At 43.7% G+C, this 15,000-nt stretch overlaps 2 protein-coding genes across 8 annotated transcripts in view; one reads left to right on the top strand and one right to left on the bottom strand.

Moving 5' to 3' along the window:
• Positions 1 to 640: 640 nt before the first annotated feature.
• LOC105896886 (transcription factor AP-4) lies at positions 641 to 10,056 on the bottom strand. Of its 7 annotated transcripts, none has more exons than XM_031563944.2 (7): positions 9,551 to 10,056; positions 7,719 to 7,932; positions 6,847 to 6,945; positions 6,283 to 6,456; positions 4,267 to 4,446; positions 3,349 to 3,498; positions 641 to 3,192 (listed from the first exon to the last, which is right to left on the bottom strand). In XM_031563944.2, the coding sequence occupies exons 1-7, from the start codon at positions 9,643 to 9,645 to the stop codon at positions 3,037 to 3,039; spliced, it is 1,068 nt and encodes a 355-aa protein (XP_031419804.1). In that variant the 5' UTR covers positions 9,646 to 10,056; the 3' UTR covers positions 641 to 3,036. The 7 variants fall into 7 exon arrangements, with proteins under 7 accessions (XP_031419804.1, XP_031419806.1, XP_031419805.1 ...); XM_031563946.2 differs by having other exon boundaries at positions 7,767 to 7,932; XM_031563945.2 differs by having other exon boundaries at positions 6,283 to 6,453; positions 9,551 to 10,046.
• A 1,019-nt stretch (positions 10,057 to 11,075) lies between these two features.
• Positions 11,076 to 15,000, top strand: part of glis2a (GLIS family zinc finger 2a) — a 32,663-nt gene continuing 28,738 nt past the window's right edge. The window contains exon 1 of the mRNA XM_031563475.2: positions 11,076 to 11,961. The gene's annotated coding sequence lies outside the window, so the exon portion shown is untranslated. The remainder of the gene's footprint in view (positions 11,962 to 15,000) is intronic.

Here is a 15,000-nt window from a genome sequence, read left to right as displayed (position 1 = left end):
ATGTGTGTGTGCTGCATTATAGTGACCCACAAACTATTGCGTTGACCTTTGACCTAGCAGAAGTCTGACGACCACTATCAGTAAATGGAGTTGTGACTTGAACGAAGAGGCTTCACAGCAACAAAGGAATATCTCCGACTCCAGCGGTGTCCTCCTGGGCGGGCTGTGAGGAGAAGCTGTCAGCTGGATGTAAATCTACAGACGGAGCAATCCAACTGTTGGGACTGAAATACAACCAGACGAAGTCTTTTGGCACCCCCATGCATTTGAAATATGGAGTCTGCTTTACCACAGAAGAGGTCTGATGATAAAATGACAAAATCCATAAAACGTGGAGTAGGCTCTGAACCCACAACTTTCAAAAGGGAGAAAGACGGGACATCTGCAGCTGTATGCCCCAAGGGTGTTTTATATTTGTGTATGTGTCCTAGATCTCTGAAAGGAATTTTCTACAGTGCAGACAATACCGTTTTCAGAAGTTATGATATTCCAATCAAATGCATTAATCAATAATTCATTAGCATCTAAGCTTATGATTATGAATTTCAATCTTCAAACCACATTGTCTGTTGTGTAACAATTCCACCAACACCTCGACTCAGAAGCGTTAACCATATAAAAATGACCACCAGACAACAAGTTGTAAAAAAAAGTACAAAATTTATTATTTTTCTTTCATCATTTGGAAAAGAAAACAAAGGCACTGGCCTCTCATAACCCCTCTTAATGAGCAAAAAAATATAACCGCTTTTTTTTAAAAACACAGAGCACTTCTACAAACAAATGAAAAGGGAACAAAAAAACGAAACATAAATGACAAGGTAGCCTATAATGCACAGACGAATAAAGAGATGCGAGGAAAGATGAAGCATGAAGTCAACGAAAGAAAAAATTAAAATGAATGGTGATAACGATGGGAAACAATGGTGACATGGGACACAGATACAGATCATGGAATGGCTGTTCATCGTTTTTGAAGTCTGAAATGTGTATATATATATATTTATATATGTGACAGGACAGTTAAGTGCTTCATGTTAGCCTGTAACATGTACCCTTATTTTTATTTTCCCATACTTCAGGTCTGTACAATTCTGGTTTTCTTACTTTCTTTTTCATGTTCTTCCTTTTTTTTTTTTTTTTTTCTTTTTTTTAAACACAGTTCATTTTGTTGTCTGTACAGGTGTATATAGAGATGAAAGGTTGTCCAATGGAAACAGAGAAAATTACACAGGCAACACCATAGAAGACAAGTTTCTTTAAAAAAAATCTGACTACAGTAAAAAAAAAAAAAAAAAAAAAAAAAAAAAAAAAAAAACGAAAGCCAAGGAAACCAAAAATAGACTGACAAGACACACAAGCTTAACAATGCGTGAGCTTTACATGACCGAAACTCCTGTTATCTGAGCTAAAGATGTGGAGTTGTGTGGTTGACAATGTCGCCTTGACCCCGGGGATCGTTAGCAGTCACCTATTCACATGCTATGACCAAAGGAACGCGGGAGAGAACTTCATCCGAGTGCCAACAACCAAATGCTGGAGACATGTTAGAAAAGGCTAATCTCAGTCTTATCCCAGATCATACTGAAGGGGGCACAAAAGACCCAGCTCCTATTTGAAACAGCTGCCTTTTTCCTATGTGTGGTCAGGGGTGGAAACCTCTCGTCTTTGAGGAGATCCGGATTGGAGGTGCTCTAGCTGGGAACTGTGTGGATGAGCTTCAGTGCTGTTCGCAGAGCTTGGAAACAGGCCGTGTTGCAATTTCACAGGCCTGCACGGTACAGCCAAAACAGATATTTTCTTCAAGTGTAAAGACACATGACCTCGATCCCCCCCCCCCCCGCCCATCCCCCATCCAGGTCTACAGACATGTGACCTGGATCCCCCCCATCCCCCATCCAGGTCTACAGAAACGTGGGTAGTTTTGTATCAGTCTTGATTTTGTCTCTCTGTATCTGCTGCTAGTTACCTGTATTTTTTTTACCTATCTAGTGCTTTCAGGTTAGGGGTCACTGACGGAAGGCACCGTGATGAGAGAAGCTCATCTGCAGGGCTTGTGAGGGTGCCTGGAGGACTCTGGTGGTGAGGTGGTACGTTCCACTGGTGGGGTGGTGCAATGGTACGTCCCACCAGGTGGACCACAAGGTAAACAGTACGTGCTGAGGGTGTGCTCCGTTTAGACAGGTTTTGCAATCTGTGTCGTTTTCTTTTCTGAGTGTAATTTGCATCTGAATAGTGTCTAAGTACGCGGTGTAGACTGCATAGATAAACGGCCACGACGGCGGCTCTGCTAATACACTCATCTTCGCCTTCCTCCTTTAAACAAGCAAAAAGGAAAAGAAAGGACTGAAGCACCAATTGCAATTCATGCATTCAGAAAAAAAAAGAGAAGGAGAGTGTGTACTTTAGTGCAGAAACACTTAGTCTGAGGGGGGGGAAAGGGGACTAAACGAAGCAACGCAGAAAATGGCAGCCAAAGAGCACGCTAGCTATAGTACTAGGACATGTGTGACAGGAAGTTGACCGGGGCTTCTGCGGAGGACAGGTCTCGTGTTGGTTGTACACCTGGCCCCCTCTAAGAGTGGACATGGCTTTTCTTTGGTCACCTCGCTTAAGTGTCGCCCCCCCTCAACGCCCCTCTCTCCCTTCCCCACTCCTCCACTGAGATGAGTGAAATTATGCCATTACAGGAAAGAAAAAAAAAAAATGGGAGAACGGAGGAAGGGTGCCATCAACACATCTCTTACAGAGTCCAGCTGCATCAAACATCATTCAAAAAGGGAGGAGGAGAGGGGGTAGCTTTTCCTGTGTGTGTGTGTGTGTGTGTGTGTTGTGTTGGGTGGTAGAATCAAATGTTCTTTTACCAAACATATAGCTCACCACGACTGAATTTGAGTGTATGCATGTAGACACGTGTGTGTGTGTGTGTGTGTGTGTGTGTGTGTGTGTGTGTGTGTGTGTGTGTTTGCATGTAAGTGCTGCCGTGAGTGTTATACATTCACTGTTTTGTGTCTGTAGTGAGGGCGAATACAGCAATTAGGTCATGGCGAAGTTCCCTTCACCCTCACTGTCGGAGGCCGTGTCGGAGCCCGTGGTTTCCATAGAGACGCGGCGCGGGGTGACAATGACGGCCCGCCGCTGCTCCTCTTCGACTCCGCCCACTCTCTGGGTCCCCTCGATATGCTGGATGGCCTGGAGTTGAAGATGGAGGTTAAAAGGTCAGACAAATACCCATTTACAGGCAGACACCCACAAATACACACACCGGGCCGTCCAACTCATTATTATGAACTGTATTGCTTCTTAAAAACACATTAAAAAGTACAAAAGCAACCCAAGCGGACTCACCTGAACAATAGTGTCAAGATTCTGCCGCGATGTGGACATAATGTTGCTGCTGGGGTTTGGGCTCACGGCCGCCGTGGCGAAATGTGTGGGGGCGGGGACTATGACAGTAGGGTGGTGGGTAGGGGCAGGGGGGGTGGGAGGGGGCATCACCTATAAAACACACACACACACACACACACAGTTAGAATGATAACCCAAAGGCATTAAAAACATTACAGATTACAAACACAGAGGCTGTTTATAACCACATGCGCACTTTCAAACCTTCCCGTGGCTGTGAGAGAGCTAGTGCATCTAATATACTCTCAGGTGCAGCAAATGTAAACACTGGAAACTATCCGTTAGCCACTCCACAGTATTTGTTTGGCAACACATCACAAGCAGCCCTTCTGGTAGTTCCTCAAAGCAGTTCCTCTCCTATGCCGTTTAGCAACACCTGCTTCCTGTCCTGGCCCTCTGGACTCATTCAGGTACTTAACCCTTTCCCTACTGAACACCAGTCCAGGGCTTCTGAACTAAAATGGCTCAATTTATTTACGTAGAAACAGTTTCTACATAAGTTAGGATGTTAGTCATCAACTACATTCTGTAAAGATCCATTATGTACAAAACTAGTCAGTTAAAACATAAATACCATTGAAACACCTCGCATAGCTTTTACAGAGCTCTACCAGAACTTGGAGTATTTATAACACAGTGATAAATTGGTAAATTCACATCGCTGTAGTTGGTTTACTCCTGTCAATGTGTTTGTTCACACTATGGCATAAGAATCATTTCAAACACTTAACATCAGGGAAACATCTCCCATATATCACAGGGGAGCAGACAGACATGGCCTGTGTCTCACAGGGGAGCAGACAGACATGGCCTGTGTCTCACAGGGGAGCAGACAGACAGACATGGCCTGTGTCTCACCTGTGGACTGCGGGAGGCGCTGTCTCTCTCGGGCTGCTGCTGCTGCTGCTGCTGCTGCTGCTGTTGGAGCTGCTGAAGGCGTAGCAGGGTCTGTGTGTGGAGGAGAGAGTGCTGCTCCTGCACCTGCTGGGCCACCGCCTTCAGCTTCTCAGGGTACAGCTGGGTGTCCAGGGAGCGCAGCTGAGGCCGCAGAAGAGGAGGAGAGATTTAGGCTTTGAGGTCAGAGGTCAGCACACTCTGTGGCTAACACGAAGCAAGGACAGGTGAAAAACTACTCAGCAGAGCAAGCACAGGCTGCCCGGATTTGTTTCGTTTTCAAACTAACACAAATCTTCATATTACGGCATACCAATGTAAAAGGTCCACTTGTTTCTTAGAGCAAAGTGCACTTACTGGTTCACTTGATTCGTTTTTCGTTTTTTGTAAAAAAAAAAGAAATATCCCGACTTTTTGGCTTATATGTAAATATTGACTAAGGTGCGAATTCATTCAAGCCTAAGGCTACTACTTGTAACTGTGTATTTGACGGCAAACACTCACTGTGTTAACTAACTAACTGTGTATTTGATCGCAAACACTAACTGTGTGAACTAACTAACTAACTGTGTATTTGACGGCAAACACTAACTGTGTTAACTAACTAACTGTGTATTTGATAGCAAACACTAACTGTGGCTTAGACTAGTCACTTGGCAGGGACACAATTACAGAACAGATCTTCATTCTTCACATTCCAGTAGTTTGCAAAGTTACTCCATTATGACACTAACTTCGCCTAAACAACTACAAAATCTAGGTTCTCACATAAGAGTGCATTTCGTCATACAAGCTAGCAAGTAAGCGATTCGCAATACAGTGTTTTCTTCAAGTGAGTGAGGGAATTTCAGAGCAGAAACTCTATGGGTGGTCTGATCCTGTCCATATGCCTGCAGAGAATCCCCCGGTGAATTGAACTGGTGACCTTATGCAATGACTTTACCAGTGCCGCCACCCGGCCCCGCTCCACTCTGCCAGCGGCTACTACGGTTACATTAGCTCAGCAGAAACTAAGGGCGTCGTGCAGCACCCTGTCCCTGTTGGAATTTGCCTACTGTTGGTTGGCCTGGCAAAGATTACATCACCTATATCCTTTCACTTTGTTTGGGTAAACTCATAGTCATCTCACTTAGGGATCCATAAATCCATACATGTAAAAAGGTGGCTCTAGGGCTGATTCACCTCGTCCCACTTTTGTAGCACACAAACTTCTTGTAACCCCCTTTTTCCAAAATTCTTCTTCTCGTTGATGATTGTGTGTGCACCATGAACCATGTTGCTCAGTTAACCCTTCAGCCCTATTCTCCTAATTATGTATTTGATGCACTGCAAGCCACTGAAAACAGGAGTTCAACTGGTGAGGATTAATTACATCCATTTTTTCTGCTCCAATTATCACAGAACAATAAACATATTTTGAATCTTTCTATCTGAGCGGGCATGTTTTTCTAGTGTCGGGTAATTGGCCAATGTGACTCCTTAGAGGTGATACAGACTATTTCTTATAATTATCGACCAATATCCAAATGACCCTGTTTAGCAAAAATCTTGGAATCTTTGGTTAACAACCAACTCAAGTCCTTTTTTTCAAGTTACTCAATATTAAATCCACACAAATCTGGATTTAGAGCCAATCCCAGTACTACCTCAGCTACCACATAAGTTTCAAATAACATAGTATCGGCTTTAGACAATAAGCGCTGTGCTGCCCTTTTTGTGGATCTTATACAGATTTGATAAAGTTGATCATCCATTACTCTTTCTACAAAGATTCTATAATATTGGTTTGAATGCTAAGGCTTGTGATTGGTTGCATTGGTTCATCTGTGTCTGAGGCAAGAATGGGGGGGGGAGCCTAGGACAGGCCTAAGCATGTTGTATCACAGCCATATGGTGACCTACATTAGGTAACAGCACATCCTAAGAGTCCCTGTGAGTAAAGTTCCTCGAGTCTGGGCGGTAGGTGTGTGTGTTTCTCACCTGTTCCTCCAGCTGTGCCCGGGCGGAGCGCTCCTTCTCCAGGTGCTGCCGCAGCTCCAGCAGCTCCCTCCGCAGGTCCTCCAGCTTCTCCTCTTCCAGGATGTCCGGAGAGCCGATGCCTTCATCCTTCTCCTCCGTCCGCCTCCTCTTCGGCGAGGAGCCGGTGAACTCCTGCTGCCAAAGAGAAAAAGATGGTGAGTGGAGTTGGACAACACCAGAGATAGACACAGAGGTAGCCATGACGACAAGAAAACATTACTGCAGTTGTACTGAACCTGCACTGCCTTTTACATCAATATAGAATACGGATAATTGACATTTTTCAAAAAGAATGTCCAACTATGATTCATTTACCTAACGTATTACAAGCAGAAAGTAAAATGAAATTTAAAAAAAATTACCCACTGCCCAAAACTTTGGCTGTAATGTAGGAGTTGTCTGTAGTGCATGTTACTGTAGAAGTTGTCTGTAGTGTGTGTTACTGTAGGAGTTGTCTGTATAGTGTGTGTTACTGTAGGAGTCTGTATAGTGTGTGTTACTGTAGGAGTCTGTAGAGTGTGTTACCTGAATGAAGCGCTTGAGCTGGTTGTTCTGCTGTAGGAGTTGAGTCTTCTCCTGCTCCAGAGCGATGATGTACTCAGCAGTCTGCTGAAGTATTGCAGCCTAATAAAAAAACAAAAACAAACAAAATCGCTAAGTATTAGCGCAGATATACAGTCTGATTAGAGACCAATTCAGCCACTTTGATTCAATATTAGACTGGTATGAGTGTTTTCAAAAACTATGGTTTGTTGAAATGGATTTGGATGATTCGCTCCTTCAGTAAAACAATGAATGAAGATCAGTTCTGAGCAGAAAGGGGTCCCTTAAAATGAACTGTACTGTATGCAGTGACATGCACAATGTATTAAATCCTATGGTACACTATGGTACAACCTCAACTCTGAGGGGGTAGCAAAATAAGGGCGGATGACTTAAAATAACTTTATTAATCAGTCCAACTCCAAAACAGCACCACCAGGTGGACAAAGCTAGTACCACAAAACAAATATCGTGTGGTACACTTTTTCAAATGTACTCCGTCAATTCCAGTTTTTGGAAATCCCATGCAACAAGTTTTGTTAGTTTTGAAACGATATTTCTATGAGTGAAAAATACTTGATGATTAAAGTCGTTGTGAAACTTGTTTCCTTTTGTATTCTTATTTAAATATTCAGACAATAATTGCAATTAAAAACATTCTTATTTACAGAAAAAAATGCATAGTATAGTACAGCATCTAGAAAACAGTGGAATAATGGAAGCTCCATATCATCATAGCAGAAACAATAACACAAACCAAACAGTACATGTACAACAATGTGAACATGACACTGGCCATCTGGTAAAGTGAGCTAATGCTCAAAGTTACTATGCAAAGCAAAAAGATCAGTCACCTTGCTTAACTTCTCCCCGTCACTATGCGGAGCAAAAAGATCAGTCACCTTGCTTAACTTCTCCCCGTCACTGTGTGGGATGAGCGTCTTTAGGGATTGAAAGCCAGAGTTGATGCTCTGCATTCGGCGCCGCTCGTTGCTGTTGGCGATTTCCCGGCGAATGCGACGCTCCTGGTCGCGGGCCGACTCCGGTGTCAACGGAATATTGGCCAAACTAACAGAAAGAGAGATCAAACGGCTAATTAGCCAAGCGCAGCAAATGCATGCATAACAATTGATTTAGGCTTACTGTGTATGGAAATTAAATATTTTACGTAAAGAAAAAAAATTGGCAGACTTGTCAGGAGTTAGGGATGCAGTGTAGCCTTTTAGTAAAGCATTGGTAAATTGCGGTAGGCTACACAAATGCCAATGTCACCAAATGACTATAAAATAATGTAACTAAATTATCTCGGCTTTTCACACCAACATATTATTGCAATAATAACAATAATGATAATATTAGTAATAATACGTTTACATATATTTATTTACATTCAGTTTAGTGCGGCCTTTTTTATATGTTGCATCGACATTAAACAAATTGATCCTTTGTAGCATTAACCCTAGAAATCTAGTTATCCAAGATCCTGTCAGGGACTCTCTGGGATATCATGATCATAAGGTGACCTACATTATGTAACAACCATAGACATAGGTCTTCCTTTGGTAGCAACACAGCCGGAGTCCCTGCGTCTAGTGTCCTACAAGTCCCAAAATTCCCTTCGTCATTCAACCGAATGACTCAGGTCTTACTGTCTTTTCACGACGGCAAGAGATCCTTCCGCGAGGCAGACATCAAACCATTATAAACGCCATTCTGAATTTCAGTTCAAGGACATATACGGTATTGAAATAACCGACAGAATTAATTTCTGTTGAAACAGCAAGGCCATTCTGAGGTAGTTGCAGGAACTAATTGATAACTAGTATTTCACACCAAACGGGAAGACATTCGGATCGAGTGCTTCCCATCTGGTCCCAGAACAATACATCTTGTTTCCGCCAATGCGCTCAAGGCAGCGTGGTTGAAATAGTACGGCTAGCTAGCTCAAGAACTAGCTTCTAGAGCTGCGTTAAAAATCGAACGTACTCTGGCTTTAGGATGAGAAAGAACTTAAATAATAAAAAATTAAGTCGAAAGAAACTCAACGTATATTGCCATCTCATTCAATATGAGCTAAACACAGGAAATTACACAAGTGGCCTCTTGATTTGCTAACACTAACACCACAACATTTCTGCGCACGCCACAGCTATGGCTGCGTAGTCTGAACACAAGAGCATGGTCGTCACGATGCAAATAACAGACGAAAACATTTCAATATCGCAAGTTAAATATGAATGGCTGCGTAAACGTGATAAATCACTTCTATGCAATAGTAAATGTAGAGGTGAGTAACAGCAACAACAAAAATAAACCCGTCGTAAATCAGTGAATAACTTACTAGCTACACATCAACATAAACGTCGTATTCGCTCTACCACGTGGTTAGTGTTTGCCAGAGACATGCAACGCTATTATGTTTTTATAAACGTTAATTTCACTCATCTTAATTTTTTATCCATATTAATGTCGAATACACATGTCCAGAAACAACTAGTATTACCTCTGCTAATAGGAAAGCAAGCTTACCTTTATACCGAGTGTTTCTATTGTTATCGCATTTGAACATATACGTTATAAGACTCATGCAACTCTTAGCCCTACTGCATCGGTCTGTTGGTAAGCAGATGTAAATTAATTGAGCAGGGTCCTATTTATAAGAAATTACAAATTGAACAATACACACCTACAAAGACCCCCGATGACTTCTTTCTCCGATTTCCTAAATTGTTGCAAAGACACCTTCTCAGCTGGTACCATGAAATACTCCATGTTTTTCATCCCCGTTTCTGAGCCTTTGATTTTTTTATTTTAACTTGTTTTCTTCACTTTGCAGAATATATGATGCGCCTAATCCACTGGTATGCGCATAATAATTTACAGCCTGTAATTTGTTCGCGGTTGTATATTGCCACTTTACATTCAGCTGGTGGGATTTCCGTGTGTAGCGCTTCTCTCCCTCCCCTTCTGCAGTCCGCATGAGAGTGTGTAGCTGCAGCTGATCGGATGTCTCTCAAGGCGGGAAACAGCTGGTTGGAATCACGGAGCGACCAAGAGCCTCCTTCCGCATAGTAGGCTCCATGTAAACAAAGGACTATTTAAACACGGTAAGGGAGGGAGGGGGAGCAGCGTACAAAATGTAAACTACTGGAAAACTAGCCAGAATAAAAGGATATCGCGAGTTGAATAGATTTAATTATAAATGTAAAAAGTAAGATGTTATGTCACTCATGCAGTAGACTAGTCTTTTGTTTTAAACTGCTACCAAAATATAAATCTTGTAATTTTTTTTTGACAATTTACAAATGTTCAAGTCTATACGTTATTAGTGGCACTTTGTGAATGATTGGCTCATGGATAGGCTTCCTATAGGAGTTTATCCGAATTTACAGAAGAATTGCATAAAGGTGACTCATTTTTTTTGCAACGGATGAAACAACACCTAGCTTTTAGTTGATAGTTTAAGTTGGTCAGTATGCCTAGGCTATTTCCAATTTCAACACATGGTAGCTAAAATGTTGTGATGCAATATCAAAAGCCATTTATATTCCATGCTGCGTTTAGACAAAATTATTTTTAAATATAGGGTAGCTACGTCTACAAAAAAACACACAGTACACCACATGAAGCCTAATTAAATGGAACGTATTCAACAGATTTGAATGGTTTAATTTCACGCATGAAACGTTGTATCTTTCTTTAACCACAAGATGGTGCACTTGGCTTCTCTGTTTGTGTGGTTGAAGAAGGCCTACAGCAACAGCAAACGTACTTGGAATACCCCCCTGGTCTTATCCGTTCCAGAACAAGCTTGCTGTCTGTGTGGCAGGCTGTCCATGGAGGTTAAAGCCTGTCTGTGTTGATAATTCGATAGTCACAAGTCATTGTGGTAGACATGCACACACTGTAATGATGCACTTAAGTTGCCATATGTCAAGCCCAATGCTTAAGGAACAATTATCTTATAGGCCTTCGACTAGGTTACTGTTACTACAAATAGGCTACTGCTGCTACTATCACTAGCCTACTACCAACAATAATAATAATTATAATAATGCATTCATCTGATAATTAATGCAAAACATAGGCTACAAGTAGAAAAATAGTGGGAGCTGGTTAGGTGATTTGAGTTTTTTCATTCACCGCTTACAGCCTAATAGAACACAGTATGCCAGTCAATTCCCAGTGCTCTTTGATAATGCCTTATTTCTAACTGAGGTATAGACTACAGACCACCTTCTGGTTTTTCAGGTAGCTATGTCTTCGATAAGGGCCATCACATTTCTCTCTCTTGGGAACAGCAGTAGCGAAAGAATCCACCTTTGGGGAAAAAATGCTCTGGACAGCTCATGGTGGATATAGGCGGAGCAGGCATGCGCTGAGTCCGCGGGGAGAGTGGCCAGCGTTGAAGTCTGCACACAGACTGTCGCACGGAAACCGCCGCGCCGCTTACGTCTCAAAGCGGGCGAGGGCCAGAGAGTGAGAAGGAGAGGGAGGGGGGCAAATGAAAAAGCTCTGCACCGCTGTACTCGTGAGACATCTGGAAACGACGCTCAAAGGCACACACTGACTCCGCGCACCAATTTGGAATGGCGTTTTTGTGAGGATGACCAGTCTTTTACACCCTTGACCGGCGTCGTTAATAAGCGATTCCACTATTTTACCGTCTATTTGAGCGAGATATTGTAACATATTCAACCCATTTTTCGGTTTCGTTATTAATAGACTCTTGACTAGACATGTTTTCATGTGTCTGAATTGTCAAGTTAAGATAGCCTGTAAGACGTATTTCCTATGCCTAGAAGATTTACTTTATGGGCTGCGTTAGGAACTGATACAGTTTTAGAGCATACAGAAAGTAGGCTACTAAATTTTTTTCGCTGCTCATGATTTTTTGGTATGTTTTGACAAAGGCATTCGCCAGCTGATCTGGATACTTAAAACAGTATCGTCTTCTTTGTCGCTTGGGACATTACGTGAACAGACAGAGACGTCTAGTGTTTCTTTTGAAGTGACAGACGAGGGAGAGAGCGAGTACTAGCCAGAGGACGAGAAGACCCCGCCGTCACGTTCCGGGAAAACTGGCCTTCCTTAAAGGTAAACCATTATAAGCACCTCATAGTATATTTGCTTTGGAAAGAAGGACATAATAGTTTGTACGTGCGGTGTCACCATTTTAAGGCTGTTTGTAGGTTTACAGCCGGCTGGATTAGTGAAATGCAGGATGGATGCAATGCATTTGGTATTTCGGGTGGCATGAACTGACCCAGTTTTGTGTGTCGTGAGGGACAACAAACGATGCTTGGTGGACTGTGTCTCTGTACTGAACTAATGCTTTCGGTCATCGCCGCCCCCGCCCTCACCCCTGCTCGCTGGCTTTTCAGAAGATCAACATGCGCACTCCCTGTTGGTTTAATCGGCAGAAGTCGAGCCACAATGCAGAATTGGGCAAATAGGGTGCACAGGGATTAGTGCATGCTACTTGATAGTTTTCACGTTTCCAAATCACGTTACCGAGAGTTAGGTAATGTGCTAGTCAACGTACTCATACTTTTTATTGACTGCCATTAACGGTTTCAAAAGTGATCCTCAAATTCTCACATTACTAGCCTAGTTTACTTTACCATATTTGTTTTATAACAGCTAATAATAAAACAATTAGTCGTGATGATGTAACGTGGAATTGACCTTTGCTGTATGTGTCATTCACCAAAGCATAAATCAAGACTGTCCTTTATTGACAGTTCATTAGATGGAAGCACGAGCTCTTCAGAGAAGTGATTGTAATACTGAAGGAGGTTATGCTAAATATTATCCATACATTAGAGCAGTTTTTGTGTATGTGTCATATTTTAGATAAGGCCTTCGTTGACCTGTTGGCAGTTCCTCCCATGATCCTGAAGACGAATTGATAGGTTGAGGAGATGAAACCATGGCCAAAGTCTGAAACCATGTGGCCTTCATGTTCAGTCACTGTGGCCTTCTTGAGTTCACAAAAGCCCCAACTATTTCTGATACACTGGAGAAGGCCACTGTGGCCAACATGTGTCCGCATAATATCCACGTAATACAAAAAAAGTCCACTATTGTATATGTGGTGTAATCGCCATCACTTTTCTCTTCAAAAACACAGAAAAGATGGTTTTGTTCTTCTTAAGAGCCTAACTGGGTGGAACACGCCTGTTGTTTTGGACAGGGTCGATGGATGAGTAAAGTTCCTAGGTGATGTGGGCTGTGCCAGATCATTCATCCCGCAGAGAGAGAGCGAGAGAGAGAGAGACATAGACTGGCTGAAAGAGAGAGAGAGAGAGCGAGAGAGTGGCTGAAAGAGGGAGAGAGAGACATAGACTGGCTGAAAGAGAGGGAGAGAGAGACAGTGGCTGAAAGAGAGGTAGAGAGAGAGAGAGAGACTGACAGAAAAAGAGGGAGAGAGACATAGACTGGCTGAAAGAGAGGTAGAGAGAGACATAGACTGACAGGAAGAGAGGGAGAGAGAGAGAGAGAGAGAGAGAATATGTTTTTTCCTTATACCTCTTCAGGCCAAACACTTTAAGGAGAGCATGATGTAAGATCACTGTAATGCTGAGAAACCAAGACAATATCCTGTGGACAGAGGGAGTAGAGAGGCGGACAGGCAGCTGGGAGAGAAGAGGGACGCTACACTTTGATGACGCGGCTATGAGTGGCGAGTGGCGAGCCCTAGTGTACAGCGGGGTTCAGGAAACCTTTGACGAGCGTTGCCATGAAGCGCTGCGGTTTGAAGGACACCTGTCTAGGAACTCCTCCAAACTCCACTGTATCCTGTGTTCCTGCGGACGAACATGTCCACAGAAACTGTGTTTACAGCCCAAACCCTGGATCCCGTCAATACTCCAATACTCCACTACTCCAGTACTCCACTACTCCAATACTCCAATACTCTAATTTAGCAGGCGTAGTGCATTTTGTAGTGCAGTTGTGTATATGGCCCGTGTATGTGCTGCTCGACTGTAGGCCTCGGTGCACATGATGTAGGTGAATCCAATGGAGGAAAGTTACAGAGTTGGGATGGAAAAAAAAAAGGAAAAGCGCCACAGGCTTTGTTCCAGCGTAGTGTCTGCAACCCTGTGGCTTGCGTTAGGGAGTTCACCGGGTTCGGTGGTTTCATAAACGCTCCCCGAGTGGGGAAAAGCATGGAGCCATGTGAAAGCAGAGCCGGGGCCCCTCCCCTAGCAGCTCGGCCCCAAACCATGCATTTTTCTCCTGTTAAACACTAACCGCTAACAACCGCCTCCCTGCTAGCCCCTCCACCACCACCGCCGCTGCCGCCCCCTCCCCCTCACCTCCCCCCCCCCCCCCACCCACCCACCCCAGATGGAATGTCTCATTCAAACTGCTCTCACTGGGGGGGCCCAGACTGGTGGTGGTGTTATTGTGCGTTCCATTTGCTGACACGTCGAGCATTAGCGGTGCCAGGAGGACCTCCCCAGGTCACCTACACGGGAGTCGGCTCCGCACCTGTAAACACACACACACACACACACACACACACGCACGGGTACTCGCTTGCTCCTCTCCACTCTTCCCCCGTCTTTCTCTGTCTCTCGCCTTCTTTTTCTCTCTCTTCTCTCTCTCTCGCTCTCTTTTTCTCTCTCTTTCTTTTAGCTTTCTTTGCTCCCTCTCCAGAGGGTCACGTGTCTGTGTATTCATTTCCAAAACAAACACAGACGGAATTCCATGCCCCCCCCCCCCCCAACACCACACCACACCACACCACACCACCACACCCACACACATGCATATCACTTTTTTTTCCTTCTGTTCTCAGAAAGGGGTGAAAAGAGAGGGGAGAGAAAGGGAGTGCGTGTCTGAATGTGTGTGTGCGTGTGTGTGTCTGTGTGTGTGTGTTGGGGCCTCGAGACAATCCACGAAGTTGAAAATGCAGGAGGGAGAGAGAAGGGTTCGGAAAATACAGGGCAGTTAGCAAGAAAAACAGGATACAGGGGAGAGAAGAAGAGAGGCTAGAGCGAACTCCTTTGAGGAGGAGAGATGTCAAACTGCAATGCAATGCAATGGAGGGAGCTCAAGTCTGCATTGTCAGATCAGCTTAGGATCACGACTGCTAATGCTTTTCCCCTTCCAGGGCCAGAGTGCACC

The sequence above is a fragment of the Clupea harengus genome, chromosome 26 (assembly GCF_900700415.2).
Source record: "Clupea harengus chromosome 26, Ch_v2.0.2, whole genome shotgun sequence".
NCBI lineage: Eukaryota > Metazoa > Chordata > Actinopteri > Clupeiformes > Clupeidae > Clupea > Clupea harengus.
This window is presented reverse-complemented; position numbering and strand designations above follow the sequence as displayed.